The sequence below is a fragment of the Narcine bancroftii genome, chromosome 4 (assembly GCF_036971445.1).
Source record: "Narcine bancroftii isolate sNarBan1 chromosome 4, sNarBan1.hap1, whole genome shotgun sequence".
NCBI lineage: Eukaryota > Metazoa > Chordata > Chondrichthyes > Torpediniformes > Narcinidae > Narcine > Narcine bancroftii.
Genome location: NC_091472.1, coordinates 71,096,532 through 71,119,818, shown reverse-complemented (window position 1 = coordinate 71,119,818; position 23,287 = coordinate 71,096,532). Strand labels below are relative to the sequence as shown.

Sequence of the window (23,287 nt, the reverse complement as noted above, 5' to 3'; positions counted from 1 at the left end):
CACAATATAATGTTGCTGCAAAACAATGAATCTCGTAACACATGTTCATGATAAACTCAGGTGAGAATTACTAATGAGAACTCTCAAAATAAGTAGAATAGCCTGTATTTAATCAATCTACAATAGCCTGATATAGATGTTCTCTGGTCCAGTGGACTTAATACAGAGTGGAGAGCCAGAAAGACAGTACTTGCAGTTGAGCTATTGGTAAATTGAAATGGGTCCAGGTGGCAGTTGATTTGTTTCATAACCAACTTCTCAAAGCACAGTAGATCTAAGTACCTCCTATGGTTATTGAGGCAGCCCACCTTGCTGTTCTTGGGCACAAGTATGATTGATGTCCTTTTGATGCATGTGGGAAATCATAGCAATGAGAGGTTAAAGATGTCTGCAAAAACTCTAGCCAGTTGTCCACGCAGGTTTTAAGGGGATGGCTGGGCCAGAATCAGTTCTGAGCCAGAATCGCTTCCTGAAGGTTCTTTTCACATCAGCCTCAGAAACTGGGTAAGAGCTAGTTATGGAAAGAGCTAAGACGAGATGAAAATTAAAAATGGGGTAACGCTAATTTTTATGGCATATTGGTTCAGGAAGGTACCTTGAATGTGTTGGACCAAAGGTCCTGTTACTGTGCAGCATAAATCAAATATATGGTTCAGACTCTGTAAAGAGTTTATATGTTCTCCCCGAGTCTGTGTGGGTTTTCCCCAGGGGCTTCGATTTCCTCCCTCCGTTCAAAACATACCAGGGATCTAGGTTAATTTGGTGTAAATTGGCAGCATGGACTCGTGGGCCAAAGTGGCCTGTTACCGTGCTGAAGATAAAAGTTTGAATATGGATTTTGGATTGTATCTTTGACGTTTAAGGGAAAAATTAATACACTGTTTTAAAATAAGAATATGGCTGCCATTTTGAGCTTAATATCATTAGTTCATCAGCAATGTTCCCTCTAATTTTTAGTTGTCGGTGTGCGCAAAAATCTTTTGTGCAAATGTAAATGAAATTGTTTCAAGATAACTTTGGCACAGCCTCTCACGGCTAATAAAACTATATTGGCATGTTTTAATATAAGTACAATCGCATTCTATGAAGTAACATAGTTAATTAAGATTTTATTCTATATTATTTTAGGTAACTCACCTTTTGTGCACACATTCATTTCCTTTGTGCGCTGGTGGCGAAAACAGGTGCACATGCACGGCTTAGGGAGAACAGTGTTCATCAGGATATTTCCTCTATCACTTAATGACACCAAATGATTTTTTTAAATTTACATGTTTTGACTATCACTTACTGAATTTGATCAGCTTCTACACTACACTGAAATGTCAGCCTGGTGTAGTCACCCCCCAAACTTGCAGACACTCTTCAAGTGCAACAGCCCTTTGGTAGTCCTACAAAGTGGTAGAAAACTGAAAAATGTGTGTTTGGACCTCACTGGTTTATGAACAAGTTAAAGAACAGGATACTGAGCCACATTTCTTAGTTTTCAACTGAATTATAGTATTAAAATACTGATGATAAATGAATGAGAAGACTGATCTTATTTGAAGGTAGTGTGTAAAATCGACCTCAATGGAGGCAACTGAGGTTGAGAATAGACTATATAGTACTTTCTAAATGGTGACCAGACACTGAGAAGCCCAAATAATTTATAGATCACACACACATTAAGAATAAAGTCATGGAGAGGATCAAAAAAATCTTAATTTTCCAAGAGTATTGGAGTTGTATGTAAGGAATTGGAATACATGGATTAAAAGCTCCAGTTAAATCACATTTGGAATGCTATGTTTAGCTCTGGGAACAATAGCTCAGGAAGGAATAAACTGTGGGGGCGTGACAAGATGGCGTAGAGTCTGGCCAGACTTTTAAGTACCTGTTTTTTAACTCTTTGTTTTCAAGATTAAATTTTTTAAATTTTAGTTTAAAGTATTAAGAAATTATTATGGCCACTAATGGTTAAAAAGATTAAACCTTGAGTGCAAAAGAAGTTACATTTTCGAAGTGCTGAAGATTTGGGGCCTAGACGACTTGATACAGCCCCAGGTTCAATCTCTTCATTGTCTAAACCTCAAAGACTGCTTGTGGGAGCTGAAAAAAAAATGTCTATTACTCACCAAGTGAAGGATGGCACTAAAATTACCCGTTCTCTAGAAGAAGGTGCATGTTCCCAAGAAGTGGACCCCAATTTGGAAAGCCTTTCGATTTTAACAGAGGGAGCACGCAGGAAGACTACTCCATTGTTGGAAATGCATCAGGTAGCACTTCAATCTGAAGAAATTGCTTATCTTCGTGATTTGATGAAAAAACGAGATGCAGGGGGAGACCAGCGGCGACCCCCTGAGGAAGTCGGGGTGCCGTCGCTGGGAGTCCAGACCCGCAGTAAAACTTTTCAAATACCTTCTGTTGAGTTGTAGCAGGAACTGCAGTTATCTTGTTCTGCCACTATGTCAGAGAGATCAGAGCTGAGATTTACGGATTCACAATGTATGCAATTGAATGCAGTTATTCAACCTTTGTTGACATCTCTAATGAATGAGATGGTTCAAATGAATGCTGGTATAAGTTCAGAATTAAATACGGTCGAAGCACGTGTGGATGCATCTTATGAAGAATTTTTAAAAATTCAGACTGCTTTTTTGGACTGTAAACAACAAGTGACTTCTAACACAGAAAAAGTGTTGAAGGTTGAAAAATCAGTCATAGAACAAGGAGAACGTAAGAAGGAGCTAGAAAGAAAAATAGACTACTTGGTGACTCAAAGCAGAAGGAATAATGTGAAAATTGTTGGTTTGCCAGAAGGTATAGAAGGTCAATATCCTCTTTGTTTCTTTAAAGACTGGATCCTGCAAATATTAGGGCAAGAATTTTTCTCTGGGGGATTGGTACTGGAAAGAGCCCATAGAGCTTTGAGAAGAACACCCTCAGCTGGTCAACCACCGAGACTGGTAATAATTCGATGTTTGAGTTATTTGGACAGAGAAGCAATACTTTGACTAACAGTGCAAAATGCGAGACAACGACAAACTCCATTATTAATTCAGAATAGCAGAGTTTTTTTAATCCTGATTTGAGTCAAGAGGTCATTCAACGTCGACATCGATTCAATCCAGTTAAAGAAGTTTTATGGCGTAAAGGTTTAAGTCTACTTTTCGCTACCCTGCAGTGCTGAAGGTGTTTTATGGAGACTATCGATTTCGGTTTTTTGAAAATGATCGTGAAGCAATGATTTTTGCTGATTCATTGCCAAATATAAGAGGACAAAGACGAAGTCCACCATTATCTCCTAAAGAAAAATCTGGTTGTTCTGGAAATGGAAGAAATGGGAAAAACGGGAATGGAAAGAGTCTACCTCCTTCTGAAATGGGATCTCTGAGATTGGAATCTTTTGGATGAAACAAAGAATTTTCTTATACTTTTTTTTTGTTATTATGATATTTTGATGTTATTGATTGTTTGGCTGGGGAGGGAGAGATTTGCACTAGTCATCAGCCACTGGTGGGTGACCCACACCCAATTTTTGTTTAGGAGATTACTACCTTTTGGTAATTTTTTTGGAATTTCTTTTTTTCTTAATTATTTTTTTATTTTCATTTTAGTTTTTAATTTGTGATTTTTTTTCTATTGGAGGGCCTATATACATTGATTTTATATAAAGATATTATTGCTATTTAGTAATAATAGAAGATATGTCAAAGTTGAGGTTTGCTACTTTTAATGTTCGAGGATTAAACAGTCCGATTAAGCGTAAGCGAGTCTTGGCGTATATTATGAAAATTGATATTGCTTTTTTACAAGAAACACATTTGAATGTGAAGGAAAACATGAAATTAACGAGGGACTGGGTTGGGCATGTACATTCTTCATTTAATTCTAGAGCTAAAGGTGTAGCAATTTTGATACATAAAAATTTATCTTTTGAATTAGAATCAATGGAGGAAAAGGCAGGATGTATTCTTAAATTGAATTGTAAGATTTTTAGTGAATTTTGGACTTAATATTTATGCGCCAAATGCAGATGATGAAATATTTATTTCTGATGCATTTTTAGGTTTGGGTCAGGCTAATGATAATATTTTAGTTGGTGGTGATTTTAATTGTGTTTTGGAACCTTTATTAGATAAATCTCCGAAGAAAGTTAAGAAATCCAAGATGGCAATTCAGGTCCAAGTGTTGTTGAAAGATCTTAATTTAGTAGATATTTGGAGAAGTCTTAATCCGACAGAGAAAGATTTCTCCTTTTATTCATCTAGACATGAATCATTTTCAAGGATTGACTTCTTTTTATTATCGGCACATTTACAAGGGAAAATACAACAAGCGGAATATAAAAGTAGGGTGATTTCAGATCAGTCTTTGTTATATTTTACATATGCAACTTCTGAGAAAATTCAAATGGCTTATTGTTGGAGATTTAATACAATATTGTTAAAAAATATGGAATTTATTGATTTTTTGAAAAAACTAATTGAAGGATGGTGATATACAGGAGTTAGAAGAACCATTTACTGATTCGGAAATTAAAATGGCTATGCTGGAAATGCCGAATGGTAAATCGCCTGGTGATGATGGATTTTTGGTTGAATTTTAAATTTTTTTATGATGACTTATCTACAATGTTTGGGGATGTATTACGTCAAGTTTGAGAACATTATGATTTACCTGAGTCTTGTTCTAGTGCTTTAATTACAGTAATTCCTAAAAAAGACAGAGATCCTTTGAAAGTATCTTCATATAGACCAATTTCGTTGTTAAATGTAGATTATAAAATCTTTGGCTTGGCTTCGCGGACGAAGATTTATGGAGGGGGTAAATGTCCACGTCAGCTGCAGGCACGATTGTGGCTGACAAGTCCGATGCGGGACAGGCAGACAAGTTTGCAGGGGAAAATTGGTGGGTTGGGTGTTGGGTTTTTCCTCCTTTGTCTTTTGTCAGGTGGGCTCTGCGGTCTTCTTCAAAGGAGATTGCTGCCCGCCGAACTGTGAGGCGCCAAGATGCACGGTTTGAGGCGATATCAGCCCACTGGCGGTGGTCAATGTGGAAGGCACCAAGAGATTTCTTTAGGCAGTCCTTGTACCTCTTCTTTGGTGCACCTCTGTCACGGTGGCCAGTGGAGAGCTCGCCATATAACACTATCTTGGGAAGGCGATGGTCCTCCATTCTGGAGACGTGACCCACCCAGCGCAGCTGGATCTTCAGCAGCGTGGTCTCGATGCTGTCGGCCTCTGCCATCTTGAGTACTTCGATGTTAGGGATGAAGGCGCTCCAATGAATGTTGAGGATGGAGCGGAGACAACGCTGGTGGAAGCGTTCTAGGAGCCGTAGGTGATGCCGGTAGAGGACCCATGATTCGGAGCCGAACAGGAGTGTGGGTATGACAACGGCTCTGTATACGCTTATCTTTGTGAGGTTTTTCAGTTGGTTGTTTTTCCAGACTCTGTGTAGTCTTCCAAAGGCGCTATTTGCCTTGGCGAGTCTGTTGTCTATCTCGTTGTCGATCCTTGCATCTGATGAAATGGTGCAGCCGAGATAGGTAAACTGGATGACCGTTTTGAGTTTTGTGTGCCCGATGGAGATGTGGGGGGGCTGGTAGTCATGGTGGGGAGCTGGCTGATGGAGGACCTCCGTTTTCTTCAGGCTGACTTCCAGGCCAAACATTTTGGCAGTTTCCGCAAAACAGGACGTCAAGCGCTGAAGAGCTGGCTCTGAATGGGCATCTAAAGCGGCATCGTCTGCAAAGAGTAGTTCACCGATAAGTTTCTCTTGTGTCTTGGTGTGAGCTTGCAGGCACCTCAGATTGAAGAGACTGCCATTTGTGCGGTACCGGATGTAAACAGCGTCTTCATTGTTGAGGTCTTTCATGGCTTGGTTCAGCATCATGCTGAAGAAGATTGAAAAGAGGGTTGGTGCGAAAACACAGCCTTGCTTCACGCCATTGTTAATGGAGCAGGGTTCAGAGAGCTCATTGCTGTATCTGACCCGACCTTGTTGGTTTTCGTGCAGTTGGATAACCATGTTGAGGAACTTTGGGGGGCATCCGATGCGCTCTAGTATTTGCCAAAGCCCTTTCCTGCTCACGGTGTCGAAGGCTTTGGTGAGGTCAACAAAGGTAATGTAGAGTCCTAAATCTACGAGGCCCTAAAGGCTGTGTACCGCCCCTCACCCCAAGTCCAAAGCCCGCTGTGCAGCTGAGACGGCAAAGTCCTCCTCAGCGACAAGATCTCCATCCTCAGCGACAAGATCTCCATCCTCAGCGACAAGATCTCCATCCTCAACCGATGGTCAGAACACTTCCAATCTCTTTTCAGTGCCAACCGCTCAGTCCAAGATTCCGCCCTGCTCCAGCTCCCTCAACAGCCCCTAAGGCTAGAGCTGGATGAGGTCCTCACCCAGGATGAGACATATAAGGCAATTGAACAACTGAAAAGTGGCAAAGCAGCAGGTATGGATGGAATCCCCCCCAGAGGTCTGGAAGGCTGGCGGCAAAACTCTGCATGTCAAACTGCATGAGTTTTTCAAGCTTTGTTGGGACTAAGGAAAACTGCCTCAGGACCTTCGTGATGCCATCATCATCACCCTGTACAAAAACAAAGGCGAGAAATCAGACTGCTCAAACTACAGGGGAATCACGCTGCTCTCCATTGCAGGCAAAATCTTCACTAGGATTCTCCTAAATAGAATAATACCTAGTGTCGCTGAGAATATTCTCCCAGAATCACAGTGCGGCTTTCGCGCAAACAGAGGAACTACTGACATGGTCTTTGCCCTCAGACAGCTCCAAGAAAAGTGCAGAGAACAAAACAAAGATTATAAAATAATAGCTAAAATATTAGCGAATAGATTGGCTAAATTTTTACCCAAGTTGATTCATGTTGATCAAACAGGTTTTATAAAGAATACATATGCTTCAGATAACATTTTGCACGTGATTAATTTGATTAATAGATTTCGACAATCTTCAGATCACCCGATGGTGATTAGATGCAGAAAAAGCATTTGATAGAGTTGAATGGAATTTTTTGTTTAAAGTTTTGGAGAAATTTAAGTTTGGTCCCTTTTTTATTGGTTGGATTAGGGGTCTATATAGTAATCCGGTAGCTAGAGTATTGACGAATGGTTTGATTTCGGAATCCTTTAAGTTAACTCGATCAACTCGTCAAGGTTGTCCTTTATCACCAGCTTTGTTTGCGTTAGTGATTGAACCTTTAGCACAGCTGATAAGACAAAATACACAGATACAAGGTATGAAAGTTTTAGATGAGGAGTATAAAATTAATTTATTTGCTGATGACGTATTGGTGTATTTAATAAACCCAGTTCAGTCACTTTTGCACTTTAAGGAATGTTTAATACAATATGGATGTCTTTCTGGATATAAAGTTAATTGTGAAAAAAGTGAAATATAAAGATTATTCAGTTTAAGAATATTATTAATTTAAAGTGGACTGATCAAATTAAATATCTTGGTATAATTTTGAATGTAATTATCAATCTTTATATAAATTAAATTATGCTCTGTTAATGAAAAAAATTAAAACTGATTTGATTAAATGGAAGGATTTACCTATTAATTTAATGGGTGGATAAATACAATTAAAATGAATATCTTTCCGCGTATACAATATTTGTTTCAATCTATTCCGTATTTACCCGCTAAAATTTTTTTTTCAAGATTTGAATAAAATGGTTAGGAAATTTTTATAGAGAGGTAAATTTTCGAGAGTAGCTTTGAATAAATTAACTTGGAAATATGAGTTCAGGGGAACTACATTTACCACATTTTCAAAATTATTATGAAGCAGCCCAACTTAAATTTATTAGTTCATTGATGCGTTTGGTATGGCCTCCTAGTTGGGCTAAAATTGAGATGGCAAGTATTTCTGAATTTGAAATATATAAATTTTTGTTTAGATGGTATATAAATTTGTTACAATATAATGTGCCTATACTAAAACATTTAATTAAGTTATGGATAAAGAAAAATAAAATGACAGGCTCTAGGGGTAAATTATCGGCTTTGACTCCGTTGTATAATAAACTTATTTCTTTTATAATACATAATCAAAGTTTATTGCATTGGAGATTTAAATGTGTGAAAAATTTGGGAGATTGTTTTAAAGAGGGTAAGTTTTTATCTTTTAATCAGATGAGGCAAGGTTTTGGTATTGATGAGAACTCTTTATTTCTTTATTATCAAATTCGATCTTTGGTAAAATGGCATGTTTGGTAGAGATATTATTTTACCTAAAATGACTAAATTTGAGACTTTTCTTATGAAGGTACCAGAGAAGGGTTATATTTCATATATGTATCAAATATTACAGGATGGTATGGATAAAAAGGGTTGGGATAGATCTAAAATTAAATGGGAAGCAGATATTGGTTTTATTTTTTCTGAAGATGATTGGTTAGATATCTGTTATGATAGTGTAATTAGATTGATAAATGCATGTTATGCAATGATTAATTACAATATTTTACATCAATTACATTTGTCACCTGAAAAATTAAAAAATATGGTTTTAATGAATCAGATTTGTGTTTTAGATGTGGTGATACGGTTGGAACTTTTTTTCATGCTGTTTGGTTATGTACAATCTTTTTGGAAGAAAATTCAATCTTTTTTTGAATACCTGTATAAGATTAAAATAGTTTTTGATCCAACAGTATTTTTATTGGTAATTTGCAACCTCTGAAAGGTTTAGGATGAGATAAGTTTCAGCTTGCTTTTGTAGATTTAGCTTTATCCGTAGCAAATAAATGTATTGCTAGTATGTGGAAAGATACAAATATGATTGATATTAATAGATGGCATAATGAGATGAAATATTGTTTAATAATGGAAAAAAATACATGTTTTGTGTGATAATTATAATTTTTTTATTAATAAATGGTTGTAATACTCAAAATATTTACTTTTCAATTTATAATGATTAGATTTTAATATGTATATTTAACTTTTTCTCTAATATTCTTTCTTTATGGCTCTCCTTAGGAGAGTTGGCTGAAGGGAGGGGGGTTCTTTTTTTTTCTGTATATAAAAAAATTATGTTTGTTTAATTGCTGCATTCGTCATATTATTTGTTTTTTGAATGAATAAAGTTTAAAAAAGGAAGGAATAAACTGCCCTGAAGGGAGTGCTCTGTAAATTGACTAGAATGATGCTTGGAAGTAATCAGAGGTTAACCAAACTGGCTCATGTTCTCTAGAAATAAGCAGATCAAGTCACAATTTCACCAAAAGCATCCTTTTATTCAAAACAAATAAGATATAAAATTAAACAAATGGCTGCAATTTATTGATATCTAATCTGAGACTGCAGATTTTTGTTAATAGATGTTAAGCAATATAGACAATTGTACACTGATCTTGTTGGCAGAACAGGCTCATACTTCACATATTACAAAAGGTAAATAGAGGATTTCTTCAACTTTCATATTCAGGTCCATGAGTGCAATAGCCTGCAGAATACCTCACTAAAGATCCATTTTGTACATGTGAATCAAGCAAATTAATGAGAGTATATTTAAAATCAGAGTAATGTTGGTGTCCTCTTATGTATATGTATTTTATATGTAGATTCTGGCAAACAACATCTTGGTTTTTCATAACAAAACAAGTTAATAGTTAAATCTGTTATCGGATTCTATTATGTTCAAGCAGGTGATGCTATTCCAGTCAAAGTGTTTGTTGTTCTATGTTTTTGTAACTTTTATCGACAGATTTGCCAGAATCTTACATTTCAAGACCAGAATGCTCAGAACCTTGTGAATCATTACATCCCTTTAAACATTGAAGACCTTCTCTCAAAAAAGCAATATTATGGTGGGAGAGGAGTAAAGTGAGGGGGTGGGTGGGGGAACAATTGTCATTTGCAACACATGTTCTGCATAAGTAGAAACATTTCGGCTTGTCCGCATTGTATTTCAACAAAAGTAGTGACAAGTTCTGGGTGGTGCATGTTCTTCCTCAGTTGGAAATATTCTGTTGGATTCATTGATAGCACACTGAACCTGACAGTACTTGTTAACTGCAAAATCCAGGTCCTCCACACCTGTCAGGTTAGTCCACAATGTGGAGATTTTTTTTAAAAAATGCACATGCTGGAATTTGGAGCAAAAAGTATTGAGAATTTAGCAGATTATGCAGCATCTCTGGCAGGGGGGGAGGGGGTTTAAACAAGTGTCCCACGCACTCATTGCTCTACCTATTGAGATCCTTCACTGGCTTGTTTATAGTTTCAGCCCAAGTACCAGAGTCAATTAATGCAAGACTAGCTCAGGATTTCACTCTTGCAGAGCCAGGAACACGAGCATCATACTGTATATTGAAGGCTCACACCAGAGACTGTTTCATCTTTGAAAGTATTTGTCATTGACCTTGAAGAGAACTTCCAGAAAGTGAAACATCCCAGTAGACTTTGGACAAATTATGTAACCTAGGAATGAGATTCCAAGAAGTTAAAACAGTATGTCCAGAAGCTGTTGACATCAACTATTGTGAGTTCTTTAGGAAGATGAAGAATTCAAGTGGATATTTTAAGTTGTGATTTGGTTACTTTCCCAAATATGACATCACATTCAGCAGAAGCATTAATTTCATACCTCTAACATGTATCTGTTATTACAAACATTAACCTTTTCTCACTGAAGAAATCTAAAAGAATTTTGTGAAACAAGAGGATTGCATTTTTATTGAGACTTAGAGATCCGATCAATTTTGCTTTATACCTATAAATCTCAAACCTTGGTCTACAGTACGAGTACAGTTACTGCATTACCTACTCTCATTTCACTCATCTATTCAAAATATAAGACTTTGACTGCAAGAACAATTTGCAGCAGGTTACAATTTTCTAAATCTGCAAATACTAAACATTCGGAGTGTTTCAAAGTTCTTAATAGAAGATAATATTACCTACATGTCACAGTTAAAACTTTGGATTTCAGCATTCAGTTTTGTATTCTTGATTTCTGTACACGGAAGAAAGCTGACCATCCTTCATTCAATTCTATAAAAAAGTTAACAAGTTGAAATAAAGTGTCGTTATTTATCATCAACTGTTTGTCAATGGCCACTTGAAATATTAATGCATTTAAGTCAGAATTAGAATATGAGAGAGTAAATGTGGTGTTAGGTATTAAAAAAAATAAAATTAGGGTTAAGTAGATAATTCAATAACTTCATTGTATGATATCCCAGAATCAACAAGTGGTGGATTATGACTAGGAAAATTACATCAGAAAATAAGCTTTTAGTATTGATATTATTTCCCCCTCTCCTCCTGAAAGTTCACCACATGGATTATTTGATCTTTAACAGTGCTTTATCACTGACCGTAAAGGTACAAAAGCATAAAGTCTATTGTTTGTTTGTGCCTTCAAAAGCTTGGTTAGCAAAATTTGTGGCCCATTAAATTAAAGGAGCAGCAGTAGATGGAGAAAGTAGAAAATTGAGTAAATGGTTATTTCTCACACTGAAGAATGATGCAGTGTGTTCCCATTTGTCAATGCTGGGACCACTTAAGGTACCAACATTGGGAGTGCAAGGTAGAATGTTTATATTTGGAACTTTGCATGGTAGCCAAGAAGAGGATTGTAACAGACAGCAAAAAACATACAGGAGGGCTCTGTGGATGGGCAGATGATGGTTAATTTACATAAGTGTAAAGTAATACAATTTTCCAGATGACTGGAGAGGGATTACATAGAATCAGCTTTAGAGCACAAAATCACCTCCTTCAGATCAACTTTGCCAACCAAGCACATCCTGTTAGCCTGCATTCAGCCTGTACTCATCTTAACCATTGTTCTCCATTTTCTGGTCTAAATGTAATTTGAACATCACAATTATCTCCACTTTCACCACTTTATCTGTCAGCTCATTCCACATACACATCCTTCTCTCTGTGTGAAGCGTGCTCTCAGATCTTTTTAATTCTTGCCCTTCTCTCCTCAAATAGATACTCTCTGGAGAATCTCGTCTAGTGGTTTTCAATTTTTTTTCTTTCCACTCACATACACTTTAAGTATTTCCTATGTCATCAGTGCTCTGATTAGTAAGGGATTGCTTAAGGTGGTATGTGGGTGGAAAGAAAAATTTGAAAACCACAGTTTTAAACGTACCTAATTGACTTGTTATGTGCAAGGTTTCATATCTCCAAAGAAAATAGGCCAATGACAATTTTTCTCAAGCAAAATATTTCAGTAACAATTGTGTCCAGTGCATTGGTTCTCAACCTTTTTCCCCCTACTCACATACCATCTTAAGCAATCCTTTACTAATCACAGAGCACCAATGGCATAGGGATTACTTAGAGGTACGAGTGGAAAGAAAAAGGTTGAGAACCAATGATCAAGTTGATTCTTAACAATACCTTTTAAGGAATTTTATTCTGAACTGTATAGCTCTGACTCTCTTAGGGATAATAGTGCAATAAGTAATTTTTAAATCAATTGAATATTCCTGTATTATCTGCTGATAACCAAAAGAAGTTGGATCAACCCATTTTGTATGAAGAAATTAGAGGCTGTTCATTCATTCTGGGAAGTCACCAGGTCCTGATGGACTTCCTGGAGAATGTTAAGCCTTTTTCCTCACTACTTATACCTTACCCATGTTCTGTTTTTTCTGATTCTTTTAAATTGGGCAAACTGCCAGTCTTCCATCTCACTAATTCTTAAAAGAATAAAAATCCAGTCAACTGCTCTTCATACAGGCCAATTTCTCTACTCAACATTGACACTAAAATTCTATCCAAAGTTTTGGCTCATAGACTTGAAAATATTTTACCATTTATTATATCTGATGATCAGACTTGATTTATTTTTTTTTTAAAATCACTATTCCCATTTTAATATACACAATTTATTAAATATTATATACTCTCCTTCCATGATTGACGTAGCTTTTAAGAATAGTACAAATTAGGCATATGTTTTAAAGATTTATTTATTAAAGGAAGTCTTGCCTAATAGCTGGAGATTGTCTGATCTTGTAAGCTAAGCAGGCTCAGGACTGGTCAGTACTTGGAGGGGAGACTGCCTAGGAACACCAGGTCCTGTAGGTATCTGTGAGGGGTGCTGGACAAAATGGCGACTCTCTGTCTGCCTCACGGTAGACAAAAGTAAAAGTATTTCATGTATGTTACATTCTAAATATAGTATGTGACAATAATGGAACCTTTAACTTGCTTTTGAACAACTATCAGTTAAATATAATTACCAAATACTCATTTTTTTTCATTAGAGATTAGCTTTTTTTTGTGATCTTAATTACATAAATTTCCTATGAGCACTGATAAGAATTTAATAGATGTAATTTTTAATTTACAACCTCTTCATAACGATTCAATATCTAACATTTATGGGATGTTATTGGGAATAAGAGAGGCTCCTTTAGATAAAATTAAAAAAGCCTGGGAACAGGACCTACCACTTTTAATCTCTGAAGAAACCTGGAATGTAATTTTCAAATTGGTTAATACCTCATCTTTATGTGCCCGCCACTCCCTCCTACAATTTAAAGTAGTCCATAGAACTCATATGTCCAAAGTCAAATTATCACATTTTTATGCAGATGTATCTCCTTGTTGTGATCGATGTAATTATGGAGGTGCTTCATTAATTCATATGTTTTGGACATGTCAGTCTTGAGAAATACTGAGATGAAGTATTTCAAAATTTTCTGTCCTTTTTACAGTGAATTTTAAGCCTAATCCTTTAACTGCCTTGTTTGGTATTGTTGGAGAAAGTGCTATAACTCTAATGGCATCTGACTTGCATGAATTGGCTTTTATTTACAGTATTGCTCAGATGAAGGACGTTGCTTCACCTACGCATACTCGATGGCTATGTGACATTGTCATTTTAAATTTAGAGAAGATTAGATGCTCAATTTCTGATTTGAATTAAATTTTTCAAACACTGTGGAGGCCCTTCTTGATTACTTTCATAATCTCTGATTTGATATGAATGCAGAAGTGTTGACTAATAAGATAACTTATCACTTTGATAAGGAATTATTTTTTCCTCTCCTTGCCTTTTTATAATAAAATATTACTGTAATATTTGTTTAATTTAAAATGCAGAATACCTTGGATGAATTGGTAGGATCTAAGTGTAATGTACTATTTTCTGACTTTTAATATGTATTCTTATGTACTCTATTTTTTAATGTGGAACTTCAATTTCAATAAAAAATATTGAAAAAGAAAAATAATCTAGTAGATTCCACTACTCTGGGGGGTGGGGGGGGAGAGAATGATGACTATTTATCTTATTTATGATTTCATAAACCACTATAAAAGTCCTCGCTTAGCCTCGTACTCTCCAGGGAATTCAAGCCTACCAGACCCAACCACATTCTTATGAATCTTTTCTGTACCCTTTCCAGCTTAAATATACCAAATAGCTGGGAGTCCAAAATTGAACATTATAATGATTGAACCTCTGTCAGGAAATCTCACCCTCCAATTTCCCCAACCCTCCCCTTCCTCCCTTGGATCCCTCCTACCATCTACCTCATTATCCATCCCATCCTCCTCCCGACACCTTCCAAACAATTGATCCCCACTCTAACCCCAACCTGATCTTTACCATCACCTTCAACCTTCCTTTCTCAGAGACATAATGCTCTGTCCTCACTTGTTTGCCTTCGCCCATACCCCAACTAGTTCAACACACCCCATGATGCTGAACTTTTCCATTTCCATTAGCTCCATCTCAATGCCTACTTCTATAACCAAGATTTTCCATCAGGACATCTTGCCCACCACACTCTCTGCATTAATCTGAATCTCAGCATCAAACCTGCAGACAAGGGTGGCACTCTTGTGGTCTGGCACACTGAGCTCTATCTGGCCAAAGCCAGACGCCAACTTTCAGACACCCCATTACTTACCCCTTCAACAGAACCCCACCAAAAATCAATTAATCATCTCACACACTCTCTCTGAACTCACTGTTTCCCAATCCTACCCGATTCCCAAAATCCATAGACCAAATTGTCTCAGTAGACTCATTGTTTCTGCGTGTTCCTGCCCCAATGAACTGGTATCTGCTTACCTTGACTACATTTTGTCCACTCTCTCCCCGTCTACATCTGTGATGATTCATGTGCCAGTTCATCATGGTCATCCAATCACTATAATAAACTGCCATTCCCCCATACCTTGAAGTCCTTCATTTCTTCCTTGACAGCAAACCCAACCAATTCCCCTCCACTACTGGCTGGTAGAACTTGTCCTCGCCCTTAATTTCTCCTTTGACTTATTCCACTTTCTCTAAATCAAAGGGGTAGCCATGAATATCCACATGGGCTCCAGCTATACCTTCCTTTCTGTTGGCTACATGGAGCAATCTATGCTATAATCTTTCACAGTCAAGGCTCCTCAATGCTTCCTCCGCTACATCAATGATTACTTTGGGGCTGCCCATGATGAGCTTGTCAACTTTATCCATTTAGCTGCCAACTTCCAGCCCAACCTCAAATACACCTGGTCCATTTCTAGCAACACTCTTCCCTTTCTCGATTGTCTCCATCTCAGGAGACAAACTCTCAACAGATGTTTTCTACAAACCCAGCAATTAAACAGCTACTTCGACTACACCTCTTCACACCTCATTGCCTGTAAGGATTATATTCTTTTATCTCCATCACATTTGCTCTCAGTACAAGGTCTTCCATGCCAGATCATGTGAGATATCCTCCTACTTCAAAATAAAATTTAGCTTTTCTCTACTACCATCCCTCATCCTCATATTCCCCTATTACCCGCACATCTGCCTTGGCTCCCACATGCAACAAGGACTGGATTCCTCCTGTCTGCACCTATCAACCCACTAGACTCTGCATCCAACATATCAACCTCCAGCACTTACTACATGATCCCACCACCAGACACATCTTCCCCACTCTGCCTTCCAAAGAAACAACTCCCTCCGTGAATCCCTCATCCACTCCTCCCTTCCCACCAATCGTACCTTTGGTGCCTACTCCTGTGACTGAAAATACTACACTTGCACCATTACCTCTTTGCTCACCACCATTCTGGGCCCTAACAGTCCTTCCAAGTGAATCAACACTTCACTTGTGAATCTGCAGGGGTCACCTACTGTATCAGGTGCTCCGGTTGTTGACCCCTCTACATTGGAGAGACTGGACACAGACTGGGAGATCGCACCCTTGAGCACCTCAGCTCTGTCCACCACAATAATTGTGCTCTCCCAGTGGCAGCCTATTTCAATTCCCACCCCATTCCCATACCAACATATTGGTCCATGGACTCGTGCCCTGCCAGACTGAGATCACCCTTAAGTTGGAGGGTCAACACCTCGTATTCCATCTGTGTACCCTCCAACCAGATGGCATTAACATTGACTTCTCCAGTTTCCATTAGCCATGTTTCCATTAGTCTCCTCTAGCCATGTCTCTCTCTTTTTCCTTTTCCCTCTGTCTCCTTTCATCCAGATTTGCATTCACAGAGCCTTCCTTTCCCCCTATCAATTCTTACCTTTCTGCTCCTGCCCTATCCATGTCCAATTATCAGTTTTTGACTGTTGGTCTGTGCTTGTCCCCCTGCCCTTTCTTTTCCTCTCTCCAGTCTTTTAATTCAGAGGCCTACATGCTTTTCACTCATACAGTGAAGGAGGATTCAGGCCTGAAACATCGATTATATATTTTTAGCTCCTATGGCTGCTGGGAGACCTGCTGAGTTCCTCCACCAGTTTTTATTATACCCCAAGTGCAGTCTCACCCTGACTGTTGAAAAAAATGCATGTCAAACACCTTCTTCACTATAATGTAGCCTAAAAGTCACTTTCTAAAAGATGTTGTGGACACTGGAATGTGATGGTTCATATGTGCACCAACCCTTGAAAGTACAAATGCCTATTTGGGAGAAATGTGAATAAAGCATGTCGCATTCAAAAGCAGTAAAGTCACGTACAACAACCAAATCTGATCGCCTAACTTTAAGAAGAATGTGATGCCTAGGAAAGATGTACCAGAATGCTCTGGTGACTGGAGCAGCTGGAGCTGTCACCGTGGAAGATAGGCAGTTAAGAAATTTGACAGTGTGTTTTTTTAGATCAAGAAACTAGAGATCCAGCAAGAGATCAGGACTGATAGGATTTCTCAACATGGACCAGCAAAGATTTGATGACCTAAATGCCAGACTAGTATAACCAAACAAGATCCAGTATGTAGTAAATTGAAACCAATCTGAAGGCTTTACTAATGGTCAGAAAAAGTAAGCTGGCTTCTAATCAGTCATTCCATACATATTTTCCTGGACGATGACCATTCCTAATAGGAACGGAAGAGTAAAGTAGGATTACCTGCAAGATGATCAGAGTTCTCAATAACCTCTTCAATTGTCTGAAAAAGAATATATAGTTGTCATGGATTTGAATATTTATAGCTTACAGGTAACAAGAAATTTCATAACATCAGACAATCCACAAATATAGCAAAAAGGCAGTTATTGCAACACAAAGATATTAAAATTCTCTGGAGTCTCACCTTGTACATTTCTATAATTTCCTCTTTTGACCTTTGATCATCCTCAAAGACCAGCTCCAATGGGAACTATGTCTTCAGCCAGAGGCTCATGCTACAAGAACAGGCCAGAGACTGTGTCCTGCAGCAAGTGACTCACCTCCTGACACCCCTAGTCCTTTTCACCATTGACAATACAAAAATCAAGAATTGCAAAAGAATGATGTTTGTCTGAATGAATGCAGCTTCAACAACAACAAAAAAATACCAATACTATTCACTCAAAGCAACTTTTTTAAAAAAAAACTTACATCGCATACAACCAGGGCACATTGGTGCAGTACATGGAATCTATAAAATACAGGGCAATTACTGTTCCACACCACTCCAGGAACATATCCCAAATGGATTATCTATACTACCAAGGACAACAGGACTATGGGAACACAGCCTGCATATTTAGCTCCACTTCACACACATACTTGTTGCATCTTGTATTTGTATGTGTGAGTTCTTGGACAACACATGGATGAAGGAAAAGGTTCTTTACTTTAAAGTTGAAAACAGCCATGAGGCTGCAAGCCTCCATTACACATATTACTTCTGCAGTCTCATGCTCTGCGTCAGCCCTTCTGGCAGCCAAGTATAATCAAACAGGAGCCATAATCCTTAAGGCATTGCTAGATGCATTGCAAACATGACCACTATCATTACATCTCCCTTTCTTAAAACAAAAGTAGTTTACATTTAACTAACATGTTTTCTTTGTATAACTCAGCAATTTTAACTTTAACACCAAGAACTTACATTTTAATTATTATCAACATTATTAACATTTTTTAAACTTGTTTTGTGTGTTCACATTTACATTCACTAAAACTTGGAGTGAATGAGATAGCACTACTTCAATCTATAACAGGAGTCTTTAAATTTGCTCTTTGAGTCACTTAGGAGGATTCGCATGTCTTGACGATCTCCTGATTGATTGTCCTTTAATCTGAGTTGTTGCATCAGATGATGTCTTCTCAGCTGTGTATTTAGGTTGTTCAACAGTATCTGTCTTTCCATCTACTATGGTTGGTACCATTTGAAGATCTCGACGATTTCTTTGCAGAACTTCACGTTCATCTGTCTGAATGGTGTATGATCTTGGTTGGACTTCACCAAGAACAGTTCCCTTCTGAGTCCATAAGTTTGTCTTGTCTTTTAGCCTTACTTGATCACCAGTGTAGAGTTCAGTATGTTTTTTGTTCCTCTGTCAAAGTAATACTTTTGCTTTTCTTTCTGTTGTCCTTTGAACTTCCTCACTTTCTCCCCCGCTTTTATTTTTAGGAGGTTCTCCTGAATGGGTAGGTTTGATCTTAGCCTAAATCTCATAAGGAGTTTGGCTGGTGACATACCATACTTGAGCAGCATTGTGTGGTATACTAGAATGCTCTGTTGAAGTCCGTTCCACTGTCTTTTACCTTATACATCAGTCTTTTGACTGTCTTGTGTCAACAGCTTTAGACAAGGTGTCTGCTGTGTAAATTAGCTTACCTGGAGTGTACGCTGCATTCAGTGTATGGCGTTGCAGCCTAATCATCATTCTTTGTATTCTAAGTGGACATTTATTTAATGACTTTTGGAACAATGCAATCAAGGGCTTATAGTCAATCTCTACACTGATTGCTTGTCCTGACACAAACTGATGAAATCTTTTAAGGCATATGTGATGCTGAGCATCTCCTTTTCAATTTGAGCGTATTGCGTCTGTCATTGAGGGTTTTGCATATGCAATGGGTTGTCGTTCAACATATTTTTGCAGAAGAAATGCACCGAGCCCACTATGTGATGAGTCTGACAATATCTTGATGGGTCTCGCTGGGTTGTAAAACCTCAGAACTGGTTCCTCTGTGAGGAGTTTCTTTAGTTCACTCCTCGACTTTTCATGCTCATTCAATGTTCTTTTCTGTTAATCTTCTCAATGGAGCCACCTTTTCTGAGAGGTTGAATATGAATTTACCCATATAGTTGACCATTCCATTAAATCTTTTTTGCATTGTGGCCTTGGCATGTTCCCAATGGCGGACACATTTTTGGGATCTGATCTGATGCCCTCACTGCCAATAATATCTACAAATGTTAGTTCTGTCAACCTGAGCTCTATTCAGCTTCAGGTTTGCTTTCCTTGTTGCTTCCAAGACTTTCCTTAGTCTCTCATCATGGTCCATTCTCGTGGTTCCCCATACTATGATGTCATCCATTGAGGTATCAACTCCATCCAGGTGCTCATAGACCACATGGATAGTTTTGTGATACACTTCAGGAGCTGAGGTGATTCCAAATGGTAACCTTAGGAACCTGTATCTGCCAAATGGACTATTGAATGTGCACAGTCTTGAACTTGCTTTATTCAATTTTAACAGCCAGAATCCTGATGATACATCTAACTTGCTGAAAAACTTTGCAACTGTGACATGATTTCTCACACATCGAAAGCTTAAAGTGTTCTCTCTTTATTGCTCTGTTTAGATCTCTTGGATCCAGGCAAATTCTAAGCCTTCCATTCTTTTTGTCCACAACGAGTGAACTCACCCACTCTGTTGACTCATCTATCTTCTGACTCACATTCAGGCTTTCCATCCTGTCCAACTCTGTTTTTAGTTGCTTTTGAAGTGCAAATGGAACTTTTCTGCATGGATGTATTATCAGTGGCACACATTTATCTACTTTGAATTGTGTGTTCTCCTGGAAGGCATTTTTCTCCTGAAATAGGTCATTGTATTCTTTCATGAGTTCATCATAGACGGTCTCTCCTTCGCTTTCCACAATGAGGACTCTTTTTACCAGGTTCAGTTTTTCCACAGGCTGTTAAACCTAATACGGCCTATACATCCTTTGGTACCACGATAAATGCTAGCATGTGCTCTCTGCCCTTGTGTTTTACTTTTCCTTGCACTGGTATATCGTTACCTGAATATCCTGTCACCTTCACTTTTGTTCCATACATCTTTGGTCTGGGTCTAATTTTCTTAAAATCAGTCTCTGATATTATATTAATTTGTGCTCCAGTACCCAATTTAACTGAAATGTATATGTCATTCACTTTTAATCTCAACATCTAGTCTCTGTTTTCTTTCTTGTTTTCAGTCACAACATCTACATAGAATTCCTCTATCTCTGTTTCATCTACTGCATGAACCTTGCTTTGTTGCACTTGGTTCCTACAAGAACGGATATAATGGTTGCTTTTGTTGCACATATAGCATATTTTACCACTTGCTGGACACTTTTTTGGTACGTGTTGTGTACCACATCGACGAAATGGCTTTCAATTGTCCCTTTCATTTTTGTTCACTGGCCATACCTCTTTCCACTTTGGCACACTTTTTGTTAAACGGTTTATGTTTGTTCTTGTTCACTGCATCCATGTTGCAGCAAGTTTCATTGAATAACTCTTTTGCCTGCGTTTTTACAGTTTCTGTAGCCCTACAGAGTGCTAAGGCATTTTCCAGGTCTACATTTTGCTCTCTTAGCAGTCTTTCCCTTAGACTATTATCTGGAATACCACACACAAGTCTGTCTCTTATCAGCGAGTTGGTCAGTCCACCAAATTCACACGTTTTGCTTCTGTTTCTCAATTCAGTCACATACTGATCAATACTTTCTTCTGTATACATCTGAAACATCACTTCTGCGTCAAACTGTTCCATCATTTTTTTTCCAGTTTCATTTTGTCTCCTTCAACATCAAATGTGAAGTTATTATACACCTCCAGAGCTTCATCACCCATGACATGCAAGAAAACTGACGCTTTCACTTTATCACTTTTCTCATCAGTGCTGACTCCCACTAAATCTATTCCAATTTTCAGCTACAGTACCTGTCAGCTGGTGGATGTATTCCTTCCATTTTTCACTGTGTTAGCTTCTCTTCACCGATCAGTTTATCTTTAGATTTTACCTTTTAAAGTATTTCCTTTTAATTTCCTTCATCCCACTTTTGACATGTTTCATCTTGTATTCATATGTGTGAGTTCTTAGACAACACATGGACGAAGGAAAAGGTTCTTTACTTTAAAGTTGTTGTAAACAGCCCATGAGGCATGCAATAGGGCTGCAAGCCTCCATTACAGATCTTACTTCTGCAGTTTCCTGCTCTGTGTCTGCACCCCTGCTGGCAGCCAAGTATAATCAAGCAGGAGCTATAATCCTTAAGGCATTGCTAGTTGCATTGCAACCATGATCACTATCATTATAATGCTCAATTAAAAAAATCATAGTCAAACAGCATGAAACAAGCCCTTTGGCTCACAGAGTCTGTTCTGACCATCAAACATCCATTTAGACTAATCCCATTTTATTTCACCCCCCCTCCCACATTCTTCTCAGCCCAGATAGGTTTGTGATATGGAAGGAGACTAGAGCACCCAAAGGAAACCCACACTGTCAAAAGAGACTCCAGGTTAGTGTGTTGCCTCCCAGGTGCTCAGGTCCAGGATGTCTCTGAGCAGGTGCAGAATATACTGCAAGGGCAGGGTTGTGCTACATATTGATACTTATGACATAGGTAGGAGTGGGGTAAAGGTCTTCCAAAATAAGTTTAGGGAGTTAGGAAAGAGCCTGAAGAGCAGGATCTCCAAGGTGGTAATCTCTGGATTACTCCTGATGCCACAAGCTAGGGAAGATCAGGGCAGGAAGATAGTGCAGAGAAATGTGTGGATGAAGAGAAGGTGCAGGGGGCAAAGTTTCAAGTTCTTGGATCATTGGAACCTGTTCTGGGGAAGGGGTGTCCTGTACAAGCGGGACAGGTTGCATCTGAACTTGAGGGGAACCAATATCCTGGCAGGGAGGTTTGACAAATGCTCTTGGGGGTGGGGGTGGTAAGGGTTTTAAATAAATTTGCAGGGGAGTGATAACCAATGTGAGGAGGCAGGGGAAGAGGCAGTTGCTACATAAGTAGGGACAGCTGGTAGGGAGTTTGTATGAAAAAACAAACCAATAGGGCATAATTGTAGCCATTGGGAGGAGTTGCAATGCAACATGGACACAGATTCAAAAAAAGGCAACAAATACAGGGTTAAATGTTTTGTTATTAGATGCACACAGCACAATAAATAAAGTGCTTGACTTCATAGTACAGCTACACACTGGCTGGTATGATGTTGTCATCATCACAGAGTCGAAGCTAAAGGATGGATGTCATTGGGAGCTGAATGTCCAAGGATACAAGTGTATTGAAAGGATAGGCAAGTACACAGAGGGGGTGAGGGGGCGTGGCTCGGTTGATAAGGAATAACATTAAATCATTAGAAGGAGGTGATATAGAATCATTGTGGGTTGTTAAGAAATGGCAAGGGTAAAAAGACACAGTTGGCAGTTATATAGAGACCTCCAAACAGTCAAAATGTGGACAAAAATTACAACAGTAAAAGGGGTGTGAGAAGGGCAACGTTACAGTAGTCGTGGGGGACTTTAACATACAAGTAGATTACGAAATCTCGGTTGCAACTGGATTGCAAGAAAGAGAATTTGTGAAATGCCTACGAGATGGTTTTTTTAGAGCAGCTTGTTGTTGAGCCTACTAGGGGATCGCTGTACTGCATTAGATGTGTAATGCACCAGAGATGTTTAGAGAGCTTAGAATAAAGGAACCATTAGGGGTCAGTGATCACAATATGATGGAGTTCAATTTGAGATTTAACAAGGAAATTAAAGTCAGAAGTGTTGGTATTTCAGTGGAGTAAAGGGAATTAGTGACATGAAAGAAGATTGGAAGGAAGCACTAGTAGGGAAGATCGCATAGC

The 23,287-nt window shown here is 38.3% G+C and overlaps 1 protein-coding gene across 3 annotated transcripts in view; it reads left to right on the top strand.

The window, feature by feature from the left end:
• Nucleotides 1-23,287, top strand: part of LOC138760671 (uncharacterized) — a 202,480-nt gene that overhangs the window by 153,774 nt on the left and 25,419 nt on the right. Inside the window, exon 11 of one of the 3 annotated variants that reach the window (XM_069931582.1) lies at nucleotides 13,805-14,135. The exons of 1 other annotated variant lie outside the window; for it this stretch is intronic. In XM_069931582.1, coding sequence (XP_069787683.1) covers nucleotides 13,805-13,858 — 54 coding nt within the window. In that variant the 3' untranslated portion in view covers nucleotides 13,859-14,135. Of the gene's footprint in view, nucleotides 1-1,128; nucleotides 1,426-13,804; nucleotides 14,136-23,287 lie in introns of those variants that run through there. One more of the 3 variants, XM_069931580.1, reaches the window with a different exon arrangement.